The 27,505-nt window shown below is 46.6% G+C and overlaps 2 protein-coding genes across 7 annotated transcripts in view; one reads left to right on the top strand and one right to left on the bottom strand.

Annotated features, from left to right (window-relative positions):
* LOC138165277 (dedicator of cytokinesis protein 7-like) overlaps positions 1-27,505 on the bottom strand; it is a 327,550-nt gene that overhangs the window by 67,752 nt on the left and 232,293 nt on the right. For all 6 annotated transcript variants that reach the window (XR_011169325.1, XM_069093434.1, XM_069093430.1 and 3 more), the window contains exon 16: positions 1,657-1,774. Coding sequence is in view for 5 of the 6 variants with exons in the window: in XM_069093434.1 (XP_068949535.1) it covers positions 1,657-1,774 (118 nt within the window). In the remaining variant the exon portion in view is untranslated. The remainder of the gene's footprint in view (positions 1-1,656; positions 1,775-27,505) is intronic.
* Positions 17,607-27,112, top strand: LOC138165276 (angiopoietin-related protein 3-like). Its single transcript, XM_069093428.1, has 7 exons — positions 17,607-18,191; positions 18,783-18,893; positions 19,763-19,877; positions 20,556-20,669; positions 22,539-22,634; positions 25,332-25,598; positions 26,601-27,112. The coding sequence occupies exons 1-7, from the start codon at positions 17,697-17,699 to the stop codon at positions 26,783-26,785; spliced, it is 1,383 nt and encodes a 460-aa protein (XP_068949529.1). The 5' UTR covers positions 17,607-17,696; the 3' UTR covers positions 26,786-27,112.

Genomic DNA, 27,505 nt, shown 5'->3' with positions numbered 1-27,505 from the left:
GAGAGAGTGTAGACAGAGCCGAGGTCCCAGGGGAGAGAGAGTGTAGACAGAGCCGAGGTCCCGGGGAGAGAGAGTGTAGACAGAACTGAGGTCCCAGCACAGAGAGAGTGTGGACAGAGCAGAGGTCCCAGGAGCAACAGAGACTCCCCAGAAGGGCCCCAGAAGCATGATTATTCCCATTTTCCAGATAAATTCACTGAAGTACAGACCAGTTAAACAGTCACACCTAGTGATGGACAAACGGCAGGAGTCCTCAAACCTGGCTCTCTGCTTACCATCCCCGCCCCCTGGTCTAAAGGCTTCACTGCCCACAGGGCCACCACCTTCTGAACTGGGGCTGGCTGCCAACCTCATTCCTTCTTCCCATGGAATTCCTCCCCAACACACGCAGCTCCCATTTACTGAGGACGTCGGGAATACCTGGTGTATTTCTGGGGTACAGGTACAGGCTGATCAGTGTTTAACCACGCCCCAACACACGTGCACACACACACATTCACATGCACGATACAACATATGCACACACATGCACAAATACACACACGCACTCAAATCACACACCACATGCACGTTCATGTGTACAATACAACATGTGTACACACACACGGTCACTCACACACATTCACATACACACAACAGTGCATACATGCATACACCACACATGTTCACACATGCATATGTTCATGCGCACACACCACACATCCATGTGCATACATGTATGCACGCACCACACGTGCACATACATGCACACACCATGTGTGCACACGCATACACACCACACGCACACACACATTTAGGCTGCAATACTGACATTTTCTCCACCTCCTTCTTCAGTCTAAACATCAGACCAAGCCCTGCCTTACAGCTCCCCTGCTTCTGAGATGCAGATGTTCCCACTGAGAAGCCGGCAGCCGTTCAAGCTGGCTCCAGCACACAGGCGTGTGGACGGCGTTCCTCCAGGCCCAGGCTCCACATGGGCTCTCGGGCTGACGGAGAGCTGCACAAGGGCTCTCTCTACAATAAACCACCAAGAGGCTGCTCCAGTTCCAACCTAAGACCCCCAGAGAAGGGATGAACCAGGTCTTGCTGAGGGACCCCCTACATGTGCCTAGTGCCTCATCTGCGGCTCTGTTCTCTACACAGAACCCTTCAGTTCAGGCAAACAACCTGCCTTTCCTGAACATGCCCCTCCCTCAGTGCCTGCCACACCTTAGTTCAGTCTGGGAACACTCTCCTGCCGTAGCTCCCTGTCCCCGCAAAGCCAATTTAAAGTAGGCCATTCCTGATCTCCCCAGCCAAAAGTTCAGCAGCGTTCCCGTCTAGAGTGTTCTCCAGTGATGGGTCTATCACATGTTGCCTCATGCTGCAATGATCTGCAGTTATGTCCTTTCTCCCTGGCTACATGATGAACTCCCTAGATAAGACACCATCTCTCCTGCTCATGGCTGTCTTTCCTGCAGCATGTAGACCAGTCAATAAATATTTGTTGAATGAATGAATTTTTAACTTGGTTTGAAAAAACACACATTTATATCCACACAGAAAGTTCTATACTTAGACACCATTTCAGATGTGAGTTTTCGGTTCCTATCCAAGTGTGAGGAAAAAAAAAAACAGCTAGAAAGAAAAGGAAGAAAACGAAACCCCATTCCTTACCGGCATAGCATTGCTGGGATCCTCTCCGTACATAAACTGGACCTTCACAGTAATATTTCTAGCAGAACCTTGGCGATTGGCAAAATTGAGGCTTTGGGGATACACATAGAGGAGATTCCTGTGAAGTCAAGAGTGCAAAAAAAGGGTTAGTTTTCACATGAAGAAGAGATACATGAGCACACATCCTTAAGAGAAAAAAGTGACTTGAATAATGAATCCCAATGAGCGTGCATCCATACACCAGCTCACAGTTTAAACGATCCAAGCAATGCCATCCAGTCAACACGGATCTGCTAGAGTACTTCAAGATTATGACAAGTTCTTAAAAACAAACCTTCCTGAAGGTTCTGCTTATAGAGTCCAACATTAAGTAATAACACACAGCTTTGTAGGAAGACACGATAACTTAGGTCTTAAGAAGAGGTCCGGGTCTCTCCACCGTCACCTTACTTCACCTCAAACAGTAAATCTGAGGCTGGAAAGGAGAACTCTTTCACAATAATGATAATGACCTGGGTCATCAAAGGTCAAGTCTGATTTCTGCATAAGTGGTCTTTTATAAACTATCATACCTGTTGTAATAATACATAATTACATGTGACAGATAGCCAATAATATAATTAGATATGTGATAAGATATCAACTCTGAAAATATCAGGAAAAATCTAGGAACATGAGAATGGAAGTGGGGAGGCCTGGCCCAAGGGCACAGAAATTTAATGAAAGCAACTAATAACTGTTAGAGTCATTTAAAATTTTTTTTAATTTTTTTAATCCCTGGGCACAGAAAATGGTAAAGCTGAAGTCGGACAGAAATTTGACATCTTGTCCATCGGAGGAGCTGGGCAGCCCGGCTCAGTGCCAAGGACTACTACACGTGGTGTCACAGATGATGGGCTGGAGATCTAGACTCAGAGGAGGAGGAGGACAAGGGCCGTAGGAGCCAGGTGGGGAATGGGGCCACCTCCCGCCCCCATGGACGGACAGATGGACAGACACTGCCTTGCTCTGCACTCAGAGCAGGTGCTGAAAGCTTCTCAGAGCCCAAGGATAAATTCAAAGGAACAAACAGAAACACCTAAATCCTGCTGCCTCCTTGCAGGGAAAGCTGCTGGGCACGGCATCAAGATGAGCGAGACTCTCCTCGCCCCCCTTGTGAGCGTGCACACGCATCAACAACATGGGAAGGTGGCAGGAAGGATGCCCACACACAGCCTCGCGCCTTCTCTGGCCTCCCTCCAGGCCTCCTCCACCTCAGTGCCTTCCTTCTGGGACTCGTCCTGCCTCAGCCCCAACGCACCCCATCTGGGCACAACACCGACCTCGTTCCTTTTAGCCGCACTCTTTGATTGAAGAATTTTTAAATGGCTCTAACAGTTATTAGTTGCTTTCATTAAATTTAATTCATTTATAGCTTTCAAAAACCCCAGGACTTTGCTATCATTAAACATCCACATAAATGCTAAAGCAGCACTATTAAAGATCGGTGTTTATCTTGGGCACCTGAGAGCCCAGCTTCAATGCACACTTTAACACTCGGCAGCTCTGTGATGTGAGAGAATCACAGATTCTGAGCCTGCTCCCTACCCCCTTCGGGACATGACTGCACATTCTGAATCTTAAAGTGATACATGCCCACATTTATACACGTGTGTATGTGCATATACATGTGTGCATACATACATTTACATATGTGCGTGTTATTTCAATGTTTCTCAGACATATTAAAAACTTAAGTTATGTCAGCTTCCCTATCAGTAAAAGACCAGATGATTTCTCAAGTGCCTTCCAGACCCAACATTAAAAAATTCTATGACCTTTGTTTACAATCCTTGGGCTCTGAGTACAAAGTGCCTCTGGGGGTCCTCCACTAAACACAGTCACAGAGTCCGATCTGGGAGGGCAGCAGGGAGGGGATTTGCTGAGGCCCATCCCCTGGCCGGACTGGTCCAGGATCAGGCTGTTGGAATCTGCGTCTCCCACTAACATAGGTATTTTGTTTTGCCTCTGTTATCCTTTTCCAACTGTGATCCCAAGTTTGTGTGGCTCTGCCACTCGATAAGCTCCCTGCAGGGCCTGATAGCCCTTTAAGGCCCTTGGCCACCTCAAGAGCCCCCACACACCTGCAGCCTCTGCCCGTCACTACCCTCCGTGAACATCAGGGGCCAGTCACACCAGCCTTCTGGATGTACCTCAGAGCAACTCCTCTCTGGCCTGTGCCCGAGGCTGCACCGCTTTCCCTCTTCACCTCTGCCTCTGGGAATCCCCATGTCCTTCAAGTCTCAGCTCAGGACTCACCTTCCCAGAATGTCTTTCCTGACCCTCACCAGCCGCTTATGCCTTTTACCCAAATCACCTTGTAGTTATTTGGTATCCATTCTGCGCATAGTTGTTTAAGTTGTCTCTACAGCTAGGCAGGAAGCCCCTTCTGTCTTTGTAGCCTCATAACTCCTGGGCTTAGTGCCCAGCACTTAGTAGGTGCTCCTTCCAGTGCCCAGTAGGTTTCTGATTGACTGATCAGCCTTTCATAGTCTTCTCTCACCTATCCCTGATTCTATCATCTATATCTTGTTTAAAATTTTACCTTGGTTCCTGAGTATCCTCTGTATGTGTATCATTCTCTCCTTCACAAATCTCCCTCTTCCTTTAAACTGTTTCTCTTTGTTCATGTGACTCCCTGTCTTTCGTGAGGATGGCTTCCCTTGCAGAACACCAGTCCTTGGCATCCCACTTGGGCTTTTTCTAGACCCTTTAAAAATGTATTCTCTGAAAATCCAGGCTGCTTCTCAGACTTTGTTTGGCTTTCCCTCTTCTAGCCTAAATTCTACAATGATGCCACCCCTTCTCCCCAAACTTCCCACCATTTCCACACCAGCCAACAATTCCTCTTTGTCGGGGAGGCTCAGATCTGCAATGGACTTTCCTCCCACTGATTCTGCTGCTTTTGAAGGACAGACTTGCCACCAAGTCAGGCTGATACGTGACTACCTGCTTAATCTACAGGCCGAAGTTTACTCATGGGAAGTCAAAGGTGAAAGAGCGGATCAGAAAGTAAGAATTCCCGAGTGTAAGACTGTTGTGTCAATTGACCACGGCATGATCGATAACAAGGCTTGCCCTAGGAACCGCCAACTGCTCTGTTGCGCTAGAGGCGGGTCAGCTCTGCCAGAAGCCGTGGCCTCCGAATCAGATGAGGCCGTGGGCTGAGCACGGTTCTTCACTGAACCCTCTTCATGCTCACAATGCAGTGTACTTATCTCCAACCAAAGCCCCGTGATTTTTTAGCGCTGGGGCTCAACTCAGGGCTGGAAAGGACCTCGCGAGCCTCCAGCCCAACTCCATCACGGTCCCGCTAAGGTCACACTGGCAGTGAGGGTCAGAGAGAGGCACCGTGTCTCTGGCTCCACACCCACACCACGCTGGGCAATGCCCATTTCTAACCTGGCACTTGGGCCTGGACCTGTCCTTGGCACTTAAATCACGTGCCCTTGTGGGCTCCAGGCAGCGTGGTGCAGGGAAGTGGTCAGACAGCTGGAATGAGAGCTGGACGTCCTTGCCTCCACTGCCTGCTCCCACACTAACTGACCGCATGACCACAGCTCAAGTGTCCACCTCGTGCAGCTTCTCTGAGAGATGGGGATTGTGTCCGTGCCCACTGAGGGGCCACACTGACCCTCTTAGGGAGGCCACTGAACCCCCAGGCCTCTTCTAGGCAAACTGCTGCCTATCCACGGCTCCCCATCTTATACTATAAGAGCTGGCTTTTTAAAATGAAAGGCAAACCTCTCCATGTTGCTGTGCTAAAAACTCCATCTTACCAAACCCATGCCCACTGTGCAGCCACCATCCACCCTGCTGGTGGTGCCTCCTGGCTCTGTGCCTCCTGTGTGCTGACAAGGACATCTCCTCCCCTTGTCCAAACCCAGGCATATACCGTTGGCACATCAGTCCCTTGGTCTGCCACTGAGCACCCCTCAGACCTTTCACCCCAAGGCCCCTGCACGGAGGCGCTGAGTAAATTCTGACTCTCATGGCAGGGACATGCACTGGAGGGGACAGGCCTTCCTTCATGTGCTTGGCTACCTCACCCTGTCTTCATTTCAGGTGAATTAGCCAGTTGAGGTAAGATCATCCTCATGTAAGAACAGAATCTTTCATGGAAGCTGCTGTCCTCAACAACACGGATAATATATTTCTCCATTTACGGAGACAGACAAGACTTAACTCATCATGACCTCATTAAGTGCAAGCCTATGCTGAGCTCTCCTGTCGCTATTCACAGTGCTACAAGCAGAGACCAGTGAGATCACGAGCCTTCCGAGCAGACCACGAGACTCACGTGTTCTGCGTCTACACTTTGATGGTTCCAGTGTGACTCCTTGGGGTGTCTGTTAGGTCAACAAAGCAGTGCTTTCTCATCCTAGCTGTTGAGTGAGCACGAGGCCCTCCAGGAATCACAGGGAGCACACACAGGCACAGGGCGGCCCAGAGGAGAAGGGGAGCTGCATGTCGTGTCGGCAGGGGAACGTGTGGACACTCGGTTCAGCTTCCCAGTATTCCACCAGGCTCAGCCAAGGTGAACGTTGAGTTTGAGAATCTTTGTTCAGACAAAAGGGACAGTCTAAATGACAGAAAATCCAAAGGCTTTTGTACAACAAAACAAGTGCAAAATCGGTGAAATAGGAAGAGAAGCTGGTGAGTGGAGACAAATCCTGACGGGAAGCTTCACTAATGAAAGCAGAGAGTCCGAGACGTGCGAGGGACTGACAGGGAGACAGTGCGGAGCCGCTCCTCCAAGAGACACGGGGTCAAATGAAGTGAACTTCTGCAGCAGGAGCCAGAGGGAGACCGCTAATGGTAGGATGGATGCCTACTAGGAGAAAGTCAGATGAACAGAGCCAGGGATGGCGGCAGAAACAGGAGGAAAGCACATGGGACAAGACAATGAGGATGTAAAAGAAGGCGCCGCTTGCAATCAGCAGACCCCAGCTCAGAGGCACCGATCAATGTGAGAGCAGGGGAGCTGTGGCGGGCGTGGGGGGGGCGCGGCAGGCACGAGGAGGCTGCGGTGGGTGCGGGGGGGCCGGGGCAGCACATGCCTCTCTTCATGCAGGGCAGAGGCAAGCAGGAGAAAGGGCACCAAGTTCCACCCTCAGATCGACTGCTGAGCACAGTTTTGTTTTTGCTGTCATTGTTATGACAGAGTTCACTAAGGGGGGAGGGATGATTGGAAAGGGAATATGACACTGAAATGCACTGGTAAAAATGAGTCACTAGTTAGGCTCTGAGGAGGTCCGGATGACAATGCAGGGCGGTGGCAAGGCCGACGACACAGCGCGTGGAGGCCCAGATGAGGCCTGGTCAATGTGGCGGCAGGGTGATCCAGCAACCCTAAGGGCCACTGCCAGGCCTATAGCTGCAGGGCTGGGACTAGACAGAACTGGGTAAGAGACAAATGCAGGGCCCCTGCCAGGGGCAGCAGCTACTCCTGGGATGACCAACTACAGCCTGGAAACTTAAAAAGCTGGACCTCCAGGGACCAGGATGGCAGAGTGAACCCCGGCTGCTCCTATGCCCCTCTCTGACCCTGAAAACATAGTAATTATTGCCCCAGGGCAAAACCTTAAACAGTAAAGGCTTGGGAACCCTAGAGGAAGGGTGTGGCTATGGCCCTGCTTCAAAATGGGTACAAAGCAGACTGCAAAGACAAAGACTCTGGAGTCCCTACTATTGTGAGGGGAGGAACCAAATTCAGAAGGAAACAGTGTTGACTTCACACCCACAGCTGAAGCCTCAACAGGGAATACAAACTCGTCTCAAGCACAGAAAGCATTCTTAGATGAGCTCAAAAAGAACTTTGAAAACCAGATTAGAGAGGTAGCAGATAAAATGAATAATTCTTTTAAAATCAAAATTAGAAAAACATTACAATGAAGAAAACAGCTCCTTAAAAAGAAAAATGTGTGAACTAAAAATGAAATCTGAACATATGGAAAAGGAGCTTCAAAAACTAACCAAGGAAAATAATTTGCTAAAAATTAGAATCAACCAAATTGAAGCTAATGACTCCGTGAGGCACCAAGAATCAGTCAAACAAAACATCAAGAATAAAATATTAGAAAAAGTGGTAAAATATCTCAATGGAAAAATAACTGACCTGGAAAACAGATCCAGGAAAGATAATCTGAGAATCATAGGCCTACTGGAAAATCATGATGAAAAAACGAGCCTGTACAGCATCTTCCAAGAGCTCATCAAGGAAAACTGCCCTGAGATCCTAGAATCAAAGGGTGAAATAGAAATCAAGAGAATCCACCAGACACCTCCTGAAAGATATCCCAAATTGAAAAGTCCGCAAAATGTTGTGGCCAAATTCCAGAACTATCAGGTAAAGGAGAAAATAGTACAAGTAGCCAGAAAGAAACAATTCAAATAATCACAGAACCACAGTAAGGACTGCACAGGATCTGGCAGATTCTACAGTGAAAGATCAGAGGGACTGGAATATGATATTCCACAAGGCAAAAGAGCTCAGGTTACAACCAAGGACCACCTATCCAGAGAAACTGAGTATAATTTTCCAGGCAAGGAGATGGTCATTCAATGATATAACAGACTTCCAGACCTTCCTGATGAAAAAGCCAGAGCTCAATGGAAAATTCAACCTCCAATCACAAGACTCAAGAGAGACATAGAAAGGTAAATAGGGAAAAAAACCACACATACACAAACATACACACACACACATATAACTTGTTATTTAATGAGAGCAAACTGTTTACATCCTTATATGGGAAGCTGATACCTGTTAATATTGAGAATTCTATACCTATGGTGACATCTAAAAAGGAAAAATAAAATAGAGAAATAGAGGGTGTGGGTATAAATTACACAAAATGATGACAAAAAAACCTTATTAAGGGCTAGAAAAGGGACTGTAATGGAAGAAGGGGAAAGAATGAAGAAGAAAAGGGTAAATTATGCCACACAAAGAGGCATTGTAAAGGGAAAGATGCTTCTCAGCCGCTTCTCCCTTCTGGGGGCAGAGGCCGGACCGCACTCCCCAATCCCCTGTTCCCAAAGTCCACACTGACCTTTTACTTTGCCTTTGGCATTTATGGGTTGATAATTCTGGAAACCACCAGAGCTGCTGGTGATCCACTTTCCCAAAGTCCATCTAGCCACGGCTGGTCGGGGCTGTCCTGGGGCTAAGACTGTGGTGGGGCTGGGCTCTGTTCCCAGTGTATTTGATGGACTGTTCCTGTCTGCCTGCCAGGCTGCCTTCGGCGGGAGGTTTGGTTCTCTCTGTCACTTCGTGGGTCCTGTAGCCCTAAAGTTTGTTTAGTCATTTTTCATAGGTATTTGAGGTGGCTGTGGGAGGAGTGCAGGGAGTTTTCCTGCTTCTATGCTGCCATCTTGGCTCCGCCCCCTTATTCAGTTTGTTACTAGAAATGTTAGCAGGAGCAGTAAGAAAAAGAAACTGAAGGAATCAAATAAGGGAAAGAAGAGACTAAGCTATCACTCTTTGCAGATGATATGATGATATACTTAGAGAATCAAGCAAAAAACTACTTGAGATAATAAACAAATTTGGCAAAGTTGTAGGATATAAAATAAACCCACATAAGTCCTCAGCATTCCTATATATCTCTAACGAAATCCAACAGCGAGAGATAGAAAGAGAAATCCCATTTAAAGTTACTGTAGACATTATAAAATATTTGGGAATCTACCTGCCAAAACAAACCCAGGACTTATATGATCACAATTACAAAACACTTTTCACAAAAATAAAGTCAGATCTAACTAATTGGAAAAACATCAATTGCTCATGGCTGGGTAGAGCTAATATAATAAAAATGACAATTTTGCCTAAATTAAATTATATATTTAGTGCCATACTAATCAATCTACCAAAAAAAAATTACTTTGTAGAGCTAGAAAAAATAGTTAGACTCTGAGTTGGTTATCTCGGTCATGCGTATACAATATTTATCAATGACAACCTGCTGGATATAGGCCTTTCTTAATACATCCTTCTGGGAGGGGAGTGGACCACCAGGCTGGACCCTCTAACCATCCGGACTCCAGGCACTGCCATCTACCCTTCTCCAGCTCTCTCCAGACCATTGGGCCTTATGCCAGAGGCCCTTCAACTGAACCCTCAGGATTCCTGGGCCTTGCCACTGACCCTTCAATGGAATGCTCTACATGGACTGTCTCTTCTAATCAGAATATGAGCTCCTTGGAAAGCAGGCATGCTCTGGTGGCACAATTATAGTCCCAGCTCTCCAGGAGCCTGTGAGATCCCTTCAGTTGGGCAGTTCTGAACTGAAAGGGGTTCTGCCAATAGAATCCTAGCAGGGCTGCCTAAGGAGGCATGGACCCACCCAGGCTGGAATCAGAGCAGGACCAAGTTCAGGTGCCCATCAGTGGTGGTATCAGGCCCATGAGTGGCCCTGAAACTCTCAGCCTGGGCAAGATAAGAGAAACCAGGCTTAAAAAAACAACAACCCACTTGTATTTCCAGAACTTAGCACAATCCTTAAAACACAGCAAGTGCTTACTAAATATTCTTTAATTCATTCAAGAAGAATAAGCACTGATCTACTTGTGATTTTCTTCTTTAAGGCCTCACCTGCCTTCACCCTGGAACACAGTACACAAACAGCAAATGCTAACTGATGGATGACTGCCAACTTCTAAGCAAGTAGAGGGAGTGACATTGGGCTTCCTTTTGGTTTATTAAATCACATTATCATTCACATGAATGGGCAGGTGGAGATGTCTAATGGAAAACTACTTTGCAATAGTTTCATCAGGATCTTTTCCATGAAATACCACACATTCCACACACAAGGAATGTGTGGGCCAAATACAGATTAAAGAGGTTACAAGACAAAATAATAATGAAGTATACTAGAAAATGAAAAGAGACGAAATCAGGTGCGTGTGGTGTTCTAAGAGCCCCAAACGCCCTGTGTTATATTAGGAAATCTCACCTTCCTGGGATTTCACAATCACCACCCCCTGAACAATCAAGGGAGGAGGATAAAGGACTTTGCTTTTCTGCTATTTCAAACAAGGCTAAAAAGTATCCAAATGTTTTAAAGGGCTGAGACCTTTGGGCTTTAAGGTTTCTGAAGTTAAAAAAAAATTGTCTTTTAATTTGCTTGCCAAATTTCCTTGTTTTCTTGAAAGCTGATCTTTTGTAATTGGGCTATTCTACAAGATAATTATGTCAGTTTTATTTGTATAAAGAGAAGTTCAAGGAAAACAGGAGTTCTGTTCCCCTCTGCATAAAGTGTAAGTCAGACAGAAGAAATTAAAAAGACAAATTAAAATAATTTCTAAAAATGCCACTTTTATCCAACTCTCCCATCCTGAACCTCTTTTTCTAGCTTTTGCTAAGGTAGTCAATCACCACCTTTGAGTACCCTGTCAGATACCAGAGGTGGTCCTCAAGAAAACTGAAGGCAAGAATGGTCATGGGAAGGTGTCCTTTCTGAAGCAGGGGGGTGAGAGTCCCACAGCACTGTCTTGTTCAGACCACATGTGGAAAAGAATGTTCTAAAATCCACATTTTTGGAAAGAGATTCATTTTTTTTAAAGCAATTGGGGTTAAGTAACTTGCCCAAGATTACACGGCCAGTTTTTGTGTGTGTGGGTGTTAAGTATCTGAGGCCAGAACCAATCCCAGGTCCTCCGGACTCTGGGGCCGGCGCTTTACTCACTGAGTGCCACCTGGCCGCCCCAGAAATTCATTTTTCAGTTGGAGAATGTGCAGAGGAGGGCACCAACCAGTGCCAATGGTGTGATGAGGCCCAGTACTCAAACAGGGATGCTTAACCCCAAGGGAATGGGACAGCTGCCTTTAAGCCTCTCATGCTCTGAGCAACAAGGGAAGGCTTATGTGAGGGCAGAACTTGGGACAAGGGACAGACGGTGTAAAGAGGCCACTTAAGCTTGATTCACTGGAGGGAAACCCTTCCCAACAGCTCCCTCCTCAGTCGTGGTCTTCAAGCTGGACAACCTCTGTTACAGCCGGCTTCGGGTTGGACTCGCTGGCTGCTGACTTCCCTTCCAATTTACAAGCCCCACAGACAAACCCATTGTCACCGTGGGAGCAGGCCAAGTGTGTCTGTGCCTGAAGGGCTTTTCCCTCAGGGAAGAGTGAGGGCTTCCAAGACCAGGCAGAAGCAGGGCATGGTACCTTGTCCAAGCACTTGTCACTTGTGAAATGGCTCTTTTTACTGGAATACAAACATCTGCCTCTGGATGTCTGGAAGCCCCTGGCCCTACAAACTGAACAAAACTTCTTTAAAATAAAAAGCTCCTACGACCCCTGATACATGGCAATTCCCACTTCACAAAGTGGTGGGTGGAAGGGCAGATCACAAGGCCATTCTCCTCTACAAGGAAAGAGCTGAGAGCAGTGGACGCTTCTGCCAGAGGCAGCAAAGGCTACAGGAGGTGAGCCTGCTGCGGCAGAGGAGTTTCTGACAGAATCTTGGCACCTGCCTCTGTCTTACCCTCTACCTTTCAGCTCAGCCCCAGGATAGGCCTCCTGGCCCCGTCCACCAAGTGCTGAATGGGCAGCTGGAGGTGTATACACAGCCCCAGGTCTACCAAGTTTAAATGCTTGGCTTTCAAAACCCTTCACGATTGGAGGTTATATGCACAGCCTTGCATCCTCTTTCCGCTCCCTCCCATTCCACATGTCCACCAAACCTGATGATTCCTTGGCCCCAGAAACAAGCCGGATGTGTGCCTGCTGCCTCCGTGGCGGTGCTAAGACCTTCCCCTGCACCTAAAATGTCTTCCCTCACGCTCTTCCCTAAACATTCTGTGAAACTTGAATTCACACATCAACCCCCCTACAGAGACATCCCTGTTCACCCTCTTCTCTAATGATGATTTACACAGCATCCAACAGTTTACAAAGTGCTTCACGATTATTTTCAATCCACAAACACTTAGGAAGCCCTACTATGTTCCAAGCACCATGACAAGTGTGGGAGATACAACGACAAAAGGCCTCTGCCAGCAGGAAGCTTTCCTTCTATGGCGGGAACAACATGTGCACATCTATGTAACCCGGGGCCCAACAGCACAAAGGATGAATCTCGCGAAGTCTCAGATCACTTGGATCTGCTCTGCACTGGCTGGGGCCTCCTGAACACACAAACAACCACCAGTAAATACAAAATGCTCCAGGGATGGAGGAGAGGATCCAGAAGCACCTCGTGGTCACCGTTTGAGTCTCACAACAACCCGACACCATAAAGCATCACACACGTGATCATTACATCCTATTTTGCAGGTGAAGGCTAAGCGACTTCCTAATGACCCAACACGTAACCACTGGAAGAACGACCTAGCCAGGGGTCTCTAATTAATCCTGGCCCAAAGCCGTTTCCGCTCCCACGGGCTGCCTGAGGGATCCTCGGGGTTAGAAAGGCCCTCCAAGGCCATCTCACCCAATGTGGATCTGAACAGAATCCCCAGTGAATGGTGGCCCAACTCTGCCAGGAGCTCCATCTCCCTGAGACAGCGTCTCTTCTCCAACACCACTCCCCCTTGACCTTCACACGTCAGTCTCCTGTGTACCTGTCCAAGGATAAAACAGGACCCACATCCCATTAGCACCTAGTAAAGAGCTCTCTGCAAAGGAGATGTTTGTTTTTAGAATGCTCCTGGGGTCGGAGGGAGTACTTCAAAAAACATATTGAACAGAAAAATGGGGTTTTGCATTTTCTATATGTTGGGGAATGGAGGAGAATCAAAGAACGGACAGAACTGCTATCTGGAGCAGACAGGACAGTCATAAGAGATGGGGGAGAAGAGGCAGAAATGCTTAAAACAGACTCTGCTTGTTTCCTCTACTAAAGAGGAAACCTTTGGACCAAAAGCAACCAAAGAGAAATAGCTAATAAGGAGCTGACAGTAAGACAGAACCTGGCAGCCTGTAAGGAGTTCAAGGCTAAAGGAGCCACATTCTCAGGAACCGAAAAAAAAAAAAAAAAACAGCGGAGAGGACCGTGAAGTAACTGTTGGTATCACTGGGAGTCAGTGGAGCATGGGAGCAGCACGATGGGAGTGCGGAAGGCCAAGGGGTGGCTCTATTAAAAAAAAAAAAGGCTACAGTCATCTTAACTGATTCCCCCAAAATGCTAAAAGGCATCACTGAAGAACTGGCCTGTGAGCACCTGGAAAAGAAAGAAATCACCCCAAAGAACAGGCTTCACCAAGCGCAAGCCATGCCAGAGTCATCTGAGCCCCTCTGTTAGCAGAACTACAAGACTGGTTGTTCAAGGGAAGGCTATAAATGAATATTAAATGGGTTTTAGCAAAATATTCAATAGAAAAAAATCTCTGCTGGCCTCCTGTGGACAACTGGGAGATGTGGTCCTGCACACTTCTACCCCTGGATCTCCCTGAACAGAAGAATCCCTAGAAGTCCTGAACGGCTGATGTCAGTTTGGAAGCAGATCTCCACAGTACTCCCCAGGGATCTGTACTCACTCCTCTCCATGCTGTTTAACAGTTACATAAATGGCATGCCCAGCCAATCTGCAGACGACACAAGGCTGGGAAGAACAGCCAATATTTAAAATGATCTTGACAGACTAGAACACTGAGCCAGAGCTAATGAAGAGATTTAACTGAGTTAAGCAGGAGGTTTTACAGATGACTTCAAATGATCAACTTCACAATCTAAGATGGAGGAAGTACGGCCGGAGGAAGCACATCTGAAAAAGACCTGGTATTTTAGCAAAATGAAGGTCAAAATGAGTTAACTCCCCACTACGTCACTCAAGAATGAATGGCGGATAAAGAGTCTGAAGAAGAAAGGCAATATTCTCATTCTGGTCCACCATGGGCAGGGCACGTCTGGAAGAGCCTGCCTAGGAGGGCACCGGGGACGATGAAGGACTGGGACGTCGTTCCGAGGAACGGGGATGCTTGAGTGGATGAAGAGGAGACTGAGGGAAGTCATTACAGTCGTCTACAAACCCTCTGAAGGGCTAGGAGACAGAAAGGGACTAAATCTTTCTTCTGCCTGGTCTCAGAGCGAAGAAACAGGTGTAAAGGGTAGGGACTGAAAACAGCCAAATTAAATCTGATATTAGATTTTAAACAATGGAAGCTACTCCAAAGAGGAACAGGTTCGGTTCCTCCTTACGGAAGGTAGACAAATAAAGTCTAATCGACCCCTTCTCAGGATGCTGAAGAGGACATTCTTGTTCGGGGCCTCTCAAGACTCTCCCAAATATGAAACACTGTGCTAGAGTCAACCCAAAGACGGTCTGGCCCCGAGAGCTGGCGTGGCCCAAGAGGTCAGCAACAGTGGGCAGTCGCAGCTCTGGCTCTTGGGGGTCCAGAATTTTTAGTCAATTACTCTCTGAGCCTCAGTTTTAACATCTGTAAGATGAAGTTAATGGTATCAGTTCTGCTTATAGGACCTTCCAGAGATTCAAATTAATTGAGATAAAAAGTGAAAGTCCTTTAAAAATGGTAACGTTACAAAAATCTAATAAGCAAATGAAGACAGACAAATAATGCAACTAGATGAAATCATTTTATAAGACATACGTACACAACAGTCAATTTGGGCACACACCAATACCAGGACATAAACTGAAACACCCTCGAGGAGTCCTCCCTCCTCCTCCTCCTCTTCCTCTCTCAGTGAAAACCACAAAACCCTAGTATATCAGCAGCAGCAGAAACTAGGGATCCGCTGGTAACCACCTGTCTGCCTTGGAAGAGGCCGCTTCTGTTCCTGGCTGGGTGCCGAAGACTGTAAGAAGGCAGGCAGGAGGGCAGAACTTAACAGAGCATGGATTCAGCACTGACTGCACCCCAAGCAGGGCTCTCAGTGCAGGGGAGACCAAGAGAAGACAGAGCAGCTCTGGGCCTCATGGCGCTCAGCATCTAACGGCAGCGAGAAGAAAGAACTATGGAGGAGAGTGGGACAGAGAGGCAGGGAAGACAGCAAGGGTCAGGATGGAGATCACGGGGAGAAAATGGCAAGGAAAGGAGAGCTGGGGTCCACCGGGGCATGTGCACACACAGCGGGTCTCAGTGTATTCGTGTGTGTTTGTTTTAAAGAAAAGATCTTGGTGCCGCTGTTAGCTACATCAGTCTTAGAGCAATTTCTGGTCTAAGCCACTGGAGGTAGAACTTTCCAATGGGTTTCAAAATCCACATTAGCAATCTGGCACAAACAGCTTTCTCGAGTAAGTGGGGACTGTTTTTCCCAGAGGTTGGAGAACTCTCGGAGAGCAGCAAGGCTGATAGGCAAAAAGCTGCCTGTAGTCCAGCCATTCTCTCTTCTCTGGGACCCTCTGGATGTCCACACATTTCCACCTTCTCAGCCTCCTGCTTCACTCAAGGGAGCCTCTCCTCCCTGCCAGTGACATCAGAGGCTGGAAAATGACTGAGCAGGATGGCAGGTAAGCCCTCAGCACTATTCTGCAGAGCTGAACTCCCCCTGTGTGCATGAGCAAACACAGATGTCCCTATACACCACTGGGATGGAGAAGAAGAACCTAGGATTAAAGGAGTGTGGGAGAGTCAGAGGGCAAGCACGTGGAAAAGGAACACAAACTTGGCAGGGTGGGCAAGGCAAAGGTCACCCCTGATGGCACCATTGCCTAGTAAGTGAGAGGCAGGTCTAGCCTCTCCTCCCACCCGAACAGGCTCCTGGGAATTTCAAGTTAGGTTGCAAGTGCGTGCTTCTGTTTTGGTTGCTGTTTTGAAAATTAAAATGCCTCTCTAGGAAAGGCTTGTCACTCTTGGCATCAAAGGTCCATCTACCTTACCTAGGAAAGCCTCTTCATGGCAAATCTAATATAATGTATTTATGATAAAAATAAAATATAAACCCTCCTAATTGCATTAAATAATTAAAATCTCAATATTTGGAAAAGCACAGGTATACACCCAAGTTTTATACATTACTTCCTCGATGTCAACTGCATTCCATTTTCTGTGAGATAAAAGGGCTCATTTCTGCCTCATAATGGGCTTTAACAGCATCATACCCTAAAATCATCTTTCAAAACAGAAAAGCAAAAAAGACAAGATTTAATCAAAAGAGAAAACTAGGGAAACTACACTATATATTTTAGACTAACTAAATAACTAAACATAAACAACTAAACATTAAAGGACTGGAATATTGCTGTGGTCTAGGAAATGACGATGCGATGGCCTTAGCAAAGTTTGTATGGAAAGATGGAGACTTATGAAGGAAGAGGTTCTCCACCCTCAGAGAAGCAGAGAACAAGGATAGTGTGGTCTTACATACATGACAGCAATGTATGTGTCTAGATATGAGAGTGATTATAGATGGCTAAGCAGATGTATGTATGCGTGTGTATGTGTGTATCTATGCATGTGTACGCACATGTGTGTGTACATATATGTGGGGGGCTTATATATCCACACTTAACTGTAGACTTCTTGTGGGGGGGAGGGAAGGAAGGGAGAAAAAGGAACAAAGTAAAAAGTGCATGACAGAGAACACAAGAAAACTCACCAGGAAGCAAAGAAAAGATGGGCAGCTTGGAACACAATGTGTAGTATTTATTGGACAGGTTTTCTTTGTCTCTGAATATTCTGAATCCTCTCAGTTCTGCCATATACATAGCAATGCTTTTTTCTTTTCTTATTTTGTATTTAAGTTTTAATATTTAAGTTTATCAAATTTTTTTTCTTTTCTCATTGTGTATTTAAGCTCAAAACAAAATAATTTTTAAAAGAAGGCAGCCACACATCATTACCTGTTCAACTTTTCATGCACTTACTTTATAATTTCCTAAAACTACTGCTCAGCAAAACTGACCTAATTGAATAAAGAAAGGGGTTACCTTTGTTCAGGTTTACACAGTTTAATGATCAACTATCTCTCCTTCTGCAGTAAGCCTTTTCTGAAGCAGCCAGGGGTATATATAGAGTTCAGCAATCTAGGTCAGTTACAAGAGGAAAGTCAGTTCAAACCTCTTCTAAATAACACAAATCAGAAAACAAAAATGAGAGCAATTTCCCTCTTTTTTTTAATTGTCCCTCTTGTTATTTCCTCTGGGATGGGCCAGGAACACCCCCCACCTGACTCTCCCCCTCCAGAGCCAAAATCAAGATTCGCTATGCTGGATGACGTCAAGATCTTGGCCAACGGCCTCCTTCAGCTGGGGCATGGTCTTAAGGACTTTGTTCACAAGACAAAGAGTCAGATTAACGACATATTTCAAAAACTGAACATATTCGACAAGTCTTTTTATGATCTCTCACTACAAACCAACGAAATCAAAGAGGAAGAGAGACAACTTCGTAAAACAACATCAAATCTTCAGGCCAAAAATGAAGAAATGAAAAACTTATCCTTGGAACTGAACTCAAAGCTTGAAGATCTCTTGGAAGAGAAGAGTCAACTCCAACAGAAAGTGAGGTCATTAGAGGAGAAGCTGATCTCGCTACTCCACAGCCGGCCCGAAGGCCAGGACCCTCAGGAGGTGACCTTCCTTAAGGTAAGTCGGGACAGCTAAGGCCATGAACCAGGCTCTCTGCTTGCCAGCTTTCCTTCTATCGCAGGTTTCTGAAAAATGGGATCTGAAATACACTGGGTTTGCAAAGAAGCTTTTGAGGAAAGTCAAAGCTCATGTAATATTTTAAATCAGATCTGTGTTTTCCAAACTTCATTATTAAATTGAAAATAAAAATCAAAGCAAATTCATTAATCATTTATCAGCAAAATTTCAAATAAAAGTAGAAAACCAAATTATGAAATGAAAATTTTAAACAACCACTAAGTGGAAAACATTTGGAAGTAGTTATTACCCATGACTAAAAGGCAGGTTTGGTTTTTTTAAAAGGAATTTTTAACAAATCCTCTCCTATTGAAACACTGCATTTCACCACATCCATCTACGAAATGTTATGCTGAAAAAGTCAACTCAGTAAAAACTATAGCGAATATAAACTTAAAATCCAACATAAAAGCACATAAGCAGGCTGTTACAGGAACGCCCAGGGAGAAAGAGCTGACAAGGGCTCCAAGGCTGGAGGGTCAGTGTGGGGTGGGCTGGACAAGATGGCCTCTAACCAGCCCCCATTCCCAGACTTTTGTAGAGCAGCAAGATCACAGCATCAAAGAGCTTTTCCAGACGGTCCATGAACAGTACCAGCAGCTCACCAAGCAGCACGGCCAAATCAAGGAGATGGAAAACCAGGTGAGGCCATAGCCAAAGGGCCGTCCATCCCCAGGCTCTGCCATGGGGAGCAGAAAGCACCAGAGGGCGCTCAGGAAGGGAAGCAGGTGCTTCCTCTGCTCCTGTCTGGAACAGTCCCTCCATCTCAGCAAGTCACAGTTTCCTCTTCTGTAAAATGGGACTATGACTGCTTGCACCACCAATGTCACAGGGCAATCTGTAAGCCACAAACCACCACCATTCTTAAATGTACTGCTGCCTCCCCGAAGGTCTCCTTCTCTGCCTCCTCAGGGGGTGGCTGCTCTCCAACTGTGAGCTGGGAGGCAGCCTGTAAGGCCGGCTGTCTGGGGGACTCCTAAGCTCCTAGACAAAGGCCCACCTCCAAGGGGACCGGCAGGAAGGGGACCTTCTCTGCCACAGCAGCCCCTAAGTACCACCTATGAGTGCCTGCACTACTCACTTAATACAGTTTTTGTGAGGAGAGAGAACCAGAGCATTCAAAGCATCACCTACGTGGGATGAGGGTGGTGGCCCCACCGTTCCTCCATCATTAGTGGGTGGCAAATGAAACCATCCTACATGGCAGAGTGTTCTACCGAGGAAGGCATGGGGGCAAGGGCTCTCCTGGATCTGGGATTTCATCCCTGGGCAGGCCCTCCCCCAAAGCAGAGGGCTCTGAGGTCCCAGGATGCTCCCAGAGCCAACAGGGCCTCTAGGCACAGAACAGGAAGGCCACAGCAATCGAACCTTCCCTTCTGGGTCAAGAAAAATGGGAAAGTTGTACACATTCCTTGTCTTGGGCTTAATCAGCCCGGCACTTACCCCACCCTCCCCAGCCTGTCCCAGGAGTTCTTAGGAGATGAATCGTATGTCCATGTTCCTCTTATCAGCTAAGAAGGACGGGTTTTCAAGAAACCACAGACAACTCCTTTTCTTCAAAGCAAAGAGCGCCAAGAACCATTCCTTCTCTTCAGTCCAATGGAACAAAGTCTGCAGAATCTAATGGTAAGGTCACGGACTGTTGTGTAAAACCTGCTCGGCAGGATCCCCCCCTCTCCCCCAGGTGAACATTTCTAAAGTAGGAATGCTCTATTAAGCCAATGGATTAAGAGTCTGAACAATGCAAAGCAGGTCTGGCAGGCCCAAATACAAGCCTCCCGGTGCAGAACTCTCCAGATCTCCACTCAGCAGCACCCTGGCCCACACAGAGCCGAGGGAGAGGGGGCGGGAGGCTTCACAAGCCAGATACCATAAGCCTGTATACCAGAGTAGGTGAGGAACAGAGTGAGCGTAAGAAGCAACCTTAGAAATGGCCGAGTCCAAGACCATCACTTTGCACATGAAGCAGTCTGATTTCTCAAGGTTATACAAGTAACGAGGCCCAGGCCCAGAGCTGGGAGCTGGGTCCTCTGACCTCAAACCCAAGCGATCTGAGAAGCTAGACCATCCCCACCCTTCCTGCATCCAGCACAAGGTGTGGTGACTTTTCTCAGGCACCAATTCTTGGCTTTAAAATGCCACCTGATACAGTCACTGTGTGCCAGAAAGCAGTCAAAGGAGTCCTGGTAACCATGTATTTTGTAGGCAGACAGAGAAAAGCCTCAGACAAAGAGCTTGGGTTCTAGGCCTCATCCCGGCCCTCCCCAGGTGACTAAGTCATGCTCTGCTCTGCCCCACTTCCAGACGGTCCTGCGGACTGCGCTGCCCTTTACGATGGAGGTCTGCGTGCCAGCGGCATATACCCCATCAGGCCCAGCCAATCCGAAGTCTTCAACGTCTACTGTGAAGTGAAATCAGGTAAAAAGACAAGGCAAAGGAGAAGGGCTGGGGCAGAAGGTGACCCTCTCCAATGCCAATGGCACAAGTGGGAGATGCCCCTCATCTCCTTGGATTCCCTGTGTGCCCTTTGTGACTCCTCTGCAGTGCTCCATTCACTAATTATTTAATAGTACCTCCTACAGGCCAGGCAGCATGCTCAGGGCTAAAATGAACCAGTTATTCAGGTATTTATTAAGCTTTTTGGGGAAGGTACTTGATACGCGCTGGGGACATAAGGAGAAAGAAAGGTGGCGTTCTGCCCAGAGATGTTGAATTCTAAGACGGGGAAATAACCCACGTGGAAGATGTTAGCTGCAAGTCATATGGAAAGGCCTAGTGATTCTTCAGGGGCAACAGCAAGCATGAGTGGGGTAAGGAGGCCAGGGCTCAGCGGCTAGTCTGACCCAAAGCCAGGAAGGCCTGCGCTCACCTCAGATGTGTCCTAGCTGTGTGTTCCTGGGCAAGTCACTTAATCTCCGTCTGCCTCCATTTCCCCCAAATGGGGATAAGAACACCTACCTCAGAGCTGCTGTGTTTGTTAACTTAGAAAACGTGATTCAGATCAACAAACCTTTGGTGTCTAATGTGCCCCAAGAACCGGTGACACAAAGCCATCAATTAATGCAGCTTCTGTCTTGGAGAGCTCAGTCTATTGGAAATTCTTTTTGTTTGATCCTTTTTAGATTAATTTTACCTTCTTTAATTAACAAATTGGTTTTTTCATGTCCTCCCACCATACTTGTACCATTAAAATAACAAAAAAGGTGAAAACCTTGTACCAGAACAAACAGGAGCCAAAGCCCCTTGACCACAGCTCCTGGCGCAGCCTTTGGGCTTCACTCGGCCCCTGCATCACCCCTCCTCTCCGGAGGGAGGAGTGGGCTGCAGGCTCACGGGTGGTCACTGCATGGGCGGGAGGCCTCCCGGCTTCCAAGCCCTTGGTCTGAGCAGAGCTGCTGCTGCAGTAGAAATGGGAACGGCTCTGCTCACTTCACTGCCATGGCTGAGTTCACACAAGTCTTCCCAGGCTTCTCTGAAACCCTCTTCAGCGCTTGCCCCTGCAGTCCCTTTCCCCTCACTGATAGCCACTCCTAGATTGCCAGCTCGCAGCTGCCACAGTGACTTGTGTGCCCAGGAGTCTGTTTCCTCCTGCATCCACCTCCTTGGCACACAGGCCTAGGGGTGCTCCAGAAGGTCCCAAGCATGCCCGCTAGGCAGTCTAGGGGCCTCCTGCTGAGCTGCTCTCCCCAGGGCCAGGCTAGCTTCCCAGGCCGGGCGTGACATGGCACATGACTTTCTGCAGACCCTTCATCATGCACCATTTCCTTTTTCTGTCAGCTTTGCTCCCTGGATGGGGAGGAGGCAGAACCTAAGAACTGCTTTCATTTGCATTCCTCTAATTATTCATGACGCAGATGGCTATGGATGGCTTGGATTTCTTCTTTAGAAAACTCCTGTTGGGCTTTTCTAGGTTTCTATAATTCACAATGAGGAGGGGGAAGAGAACAGGCATTTATAGAAGGGCCTGGCCCTGGGCTAAGCACCTTACAATTACTCTCTCAGCTGAACCTCACACAAGCCTGGCAGGCAGATGCTGTTATTATCCCCAGGCTGAATGATGTGCCAGGATCACACAGCTGGCAGGTGCCTGAGGCCAGGTTTGAACTCTGGCCTTCCTGACTCCAGGCCCAGGGCTCTGTGCACTGGACCACCACCAGAAAAACAGCACAGAGCATTTATGAACTGTCATACATTGCAACTGGTCATAGAAACAGACATCTGTGCAATGTGCTCTCTGTGTCAGTGCTAAATCGCCATAAGTAACTGCAGTTCCTTCCCCCTTCCCAGGCAGCTCATGGACAGTAATCCAACACCGAATGGATGGGTCACAAAATTTCAACGAAACCTGGGAGAACTATCAGCATGGTTTTGGGAGTCTCGACGGTAAGGTCACCCCATGTCCTGGTGAATCCCCAGAACTACAAAGGGAAAAGAGTTCCAAGGGTACAATGTGCACAAACACACTTCGGACCCTCGGGATGCGTGCGTTCAGACCAACAGCAATGGGCTTGGACGTGGGGCTTCAGATTAGGACACCACTTCACAGGCTTAAGGAGAGCAAGAGTTCTCAAACTTCTGGGGTCTCAGGTTCCCTTTATACTCTTAAAAACCGAAGGCCCTTCCAAAAGCATTTGTTTCTGAGTTACATCTCAAAATCTACCATGTTGGAAACGAATACTGATCAATTTTTAAACATATTAATTCATTTAAAAATAACAAACAAGTTACAAAGTAACATAAATAGTATAATTACAAGACGTAGATTTTTTTTTTTTTCAAAAAAGCTGTTCTGAGAAGAACAGCACTGGTCGACATCTTTTTACAAATCTTTTCAGTGTCTATAGTAGAAAACTGCTGGATTCTCCCCTATCCAATCTGTTCCAATAGAATCTTTTAGTGGAAGTTTACAAAGAATCCAGCCTCACACAGACATGTAGGTAGAAAAGGGACAGTATTTCGCTAGGTGAATCACACCACAGCATTTCTTTGAAAACAATCCTGAACTCGAGGACCGCGTGTAGGGGCCTCGGGCCCCCTGAAGAGTCACTGGCCCTCAGAGCTGGGGGCTAGCTCAGGCAGGGCTGCACACACTGAACCAGGCCTGCAGACTTATCCAGCGACTCACAAACATCCCTTCCCATATGTGAGCACAGGATACACCAAGTCTAATACTGTATCTATGCATTTGTGATTCACAGTGCTGGCCAACAGCCAATAAATTTATCAGAGCATCTGTCTGAGACATAGACTTTCTAAGAACAAAAGTACTAAGTCTGTTACTGGCAACCAAAGGTGTTACAGACTCCATCTTGCATCTCTTCAATTAAATTATTAAAAAAATTCACTGCAATTCAAGCTTCCTTTTAAAAAATGCCAAATTTGATAAGTTGTCAACTACCCTATCCTAAAATGAAATCTTTCCTCCAGATATCCTATTTATAATCTAAAATGGATGATTATTAACGTGATTCCCCACTGATTGTCTAGTTTCAAGTCTACTCCTAAGGTGTCTACATGGCAGATGTGGAAGGTAAGGCAGAAAGAAGCTTGGCCCTACAGTCAGAGGACCTGGGTTCTAATCCTGCCTCTGATGCTCACTATGGGGTGACCTCTGGAAAATCACTGAATTTTTTTTTTTTTAAGCAATCGGGGTTAAGTAACTTGCTCAAGGTTACAAGGCCAGTTATTTCTGGGTGTGGTGCTGAGTGTCTGAGCCCAGGATTCGATCTCCAGGTCGTCCCAACACTGGAGCCGGTGCTCTTACTCGCAGAGCCACTTGGCCGCCCCTAAGCAATTGGGGTTAAGTAACTTGCTCAAGGTTACATGGCCAGGTGTTTCTGGGTGGGTGCTAAGTGTCTGAGCCCGGGATTCGATCTCCAGGTCTTCTCAACACTTCTCAACACGGTGCTCTTACTCGCTGTGCTACCTGGCTGCCCAAAATCACTGAATTTCACTGAGCCTCAGTGTCCACATCTGTAAAAGGAAGGGGCTGGACCAGATGGTCTTGAAGGTCCCCTCCAGCTATTTAAGATACTAGTGACCCTCCACAACCATTGCCAAGTAGGTGTAAGCCTGGGAATGAAGCAAGGCCCATAGGGGCTATTTCACCCCCACCCCGATGACATGTTAAAAGCAAACACTCGGCCTCTACAGGCTCCTTATCCTTAAATTGCAGCCTTTCTCCTCTGAAATTCCTGAGTAAAGACACCAGCCAGCAATTACAGACAGTCATTCTCCACCCCCCCCCATCAGATGCTTTGTTTACATGCAAAATCATACAGACCAAACCTCTAACCGTGAACATTTAATTTGAAAAAAAGTATTAAAAAGTATCCACATATTGAATTTGAACTAGACAGAACATATGTTATCTTGGAAAACATCAGGCAGAAAGAAAAGACCAAATCTACAACTGAAGAGATAACAACGGTTTCAATTTAAAGCTTTTAGAAACGAGTTTATATTGCTGCTAGGTTTAAAAAACAATAACTTTGGTGGCCAGGTGGCTCACCGAGTAACAGCACTGGCTCCAGTGTTGGGATGACCTGGAGATCGAATCCTGGGCTCAGACACTCAGCACCACACCCAGAAATAACTGGTCGTGTAACCTTGAGCAAGTTACTTAGCCCTGATTGCTTAAAAAAAAAAACCAATAACATTCTGATGGTGTCTAAAATATCTAATCTCTCTTAATAAATAACTCAGTGCCATACTAACTGCACCCAACAATAGATCTGGAAGTAAAAAGAAATGATCCAACATGGAGCTGACCTAACAGTTCTCTACAAAAGGAAAACACCTAGCAAGGTTCACATGTGTCAGGCTGGCCTTTTTAAAATTAGGCTTTCAACTCAACCCACAGATTTTAATGTTTTCTAAAATGTGAGGAGGCACCCTCTCATTCCAATCTCCCAGTTTTAGTCCTCAGGGAAGTAAACAACGAGAAAGGCCTCCAGAGACCATCTAAAACGACCCGAATATTAATAATACTGATTTAGTTAAACCAACAGTTCAAACTCTCTTAAATGACTGCCCTACCTGCAATTCCTATTTCCAGAGTCACAGAAATTTTCTTTGCAGGAGAATTTTGGCTAGGCCTAGAAAAGATCTACTCCATAGTCAAGCAATCTGATTACGTCCTACGCATCGAGCTGGAAGACTGGAAAGACAACAGGCGTTCCATTGAGTACTCATTCAGCCTGGGAAGTAAAGATACAGACTACACCCTGCACCTATCAGAGATTCTAGGCAACATTCCCAGCGCGATCCCCGAGCACAAAGACCTTGTGTTTTCGACTTGGGACCATAATGCAAAGAAACATCTCAGCTGCCCAGAAGGCCACTCAGGTACTCTGGTTCCCAAGAACATTAATCCTTTATTTGCTTAAGTGAGAAATGCTGCTCCAGGTAACTGAATAAAAACAATACCTAAGTACCACTTACATGCAAAGAATGGAAGAATTAGGGTCAATTTTACCTTCTACCAGCAAAATCTTGCAACGATCGATTGTGAAAAGGAGGTTCATTTGGTGTGGGCTGAACTAGGAGCTTCACCTTTTAAGCCCCAGGAATGCTCCCTCAGCACATCTGGTGAGACAAGCAATGTTTACTGATGGACTCAAGTTCTTAGCATGTCAGACGTGATCTTATTTAGAGAAAATAAAAGTATGCTCCCCAGACAAACTCAGTAACAGTATCGGGAAGCAATGAGCGTAGACAGAGGAAGGCAGCACTGCCTAGGAGGGAGCTCAGACATTACTGGGGGGAATAAATCCCTGTTCTGAGTATGATTACTTCTGCCCCAGTGAGTCACCCTGGGAACACCACCTGCATCTGAATGGCAGAGGATGGTGTGGCTAAAATCCAAGGCCTGAAGGGGCGGGTAGGTGGCGCAGTGAATAGAGCACTGGCCCTGGAGTCAGGAGGACCTGAGTTCATATCCGGCCTCAGACACTTCACCAAAAACTAGCCATGTGACCTTGGGCAAGTCACTTAACCCAAATTGCCCCCCCCCCCCAAAAAAAAGCAAAAAAAATTTTGATAAAATCCAAGGCCTAAACACGAGCACAGAGCTAGAATGATGCAGAGCTAAGGGTACACAGCCTTCCTCAGCCCCTCAAGCCACCATGGGCCTGTTCCTAAGGCCCTCAACATGGCCCCAGAGTGACTGGCTTCTTGGCTGCTGAACCCTAGGAGCCAGCCTGGGAGGGGCAGAGAGGCTGATGGGCACAGCTGAGGGCCACCAAGTGCTCCTGGCCGGCGAGGCCATCTGGTCACTGCAGAGCCAAGAAAGAGGAGGGCAGAAGTGGGAAATGTGCTCTCATGGGCCATATGGTCTCTCTTCCCCAGGGGGCTGGTGGTGGGACGACGTATGCAGAGAAACCAACCTGAACGGCAAATACAACAAGGCGCGACTGAAGGGCAGACCTGAGCGGAGACGGGGCCTGTCCTGGAAGTCCCCCAAAGGCAGGCTCTACTCGATCAAGACAACCAAAATGTTAATCCACCCAACAGACTTAGAAAGCTTTGAGTGAACACAGGCAAGTTTCCAAAAAACAATAAACTGAACATTAAACTCAACCCAAGTTACTGTGGTTTAATAATCAGCAAGAAAGACCCAGAAAAGGCACTAAGAGCTGCTGGGTGCTTACTAGGTCAAGTTCATGTAGCTTTTTCTTCTTTAATAAGAATTTATCTGGAGTTTAAAACAATTATAAATTTATTTCAAGGTCAAAACTGTCATCACACAACCTCATGAACTTTACCTTTCTCAATCTGATGCCTTCTGACATCAAATGTGCAAATATTTTATGATGTTGTAATCAATTTCAGATGGGCTTCCTTAAACAACCTTGAACACCACGTCAAGGGCACTTTTATTTTCCCTTTAAGGATCACCCCATTAACTGGAAACTCACCAGAAGTATTTTGTTTTTAATATTCATATTGCAATCTGATTTCACAGTCTCACCAAGTTCTTAAAAAATATAAACATGAATAAATGTGAAGGTCAGATACTTCTACATTTATGAAGTATTGTTATATTATTAATTTAAAACTTGAACTCAATCTGTTTGGCAGCACCTATGAAAATCCATAATGTAAAACTTAAAATTTATATTATACTTTGTTGGAGAGAAATTCGTGTCACGTGTTTTTATACTTTATTTATGAAACCACAAGAGGCAGGATAAATTACTGTATTTAAATTGGCTCCTGGTTGTTAAGTAAATGCAGCTGATCATCATTAAGTC

This window comes from Petaurus breviceps, unplaced genomic scaffold, assembly GCF_028583685.1.
Source record: "Petaurus breviceps papuanus isolate PSGF00001 unplaced genomic scaffold, PetGlider_PUasm1.0 208, whole genome shotgun sequence".
Taxonomy (NCBI): domain Eukaryota; kingdom Metazoa; phylum Chordata; class Mammalia; order Diprotodontia; family Petauridae; genus Petaurus; species Petaurus breviceps.
The sequence above is the reverse complement of the archived record's forward strand: the minus strand, read 5'-3'. Positions and strand labels throughout refer to the sequence as shown.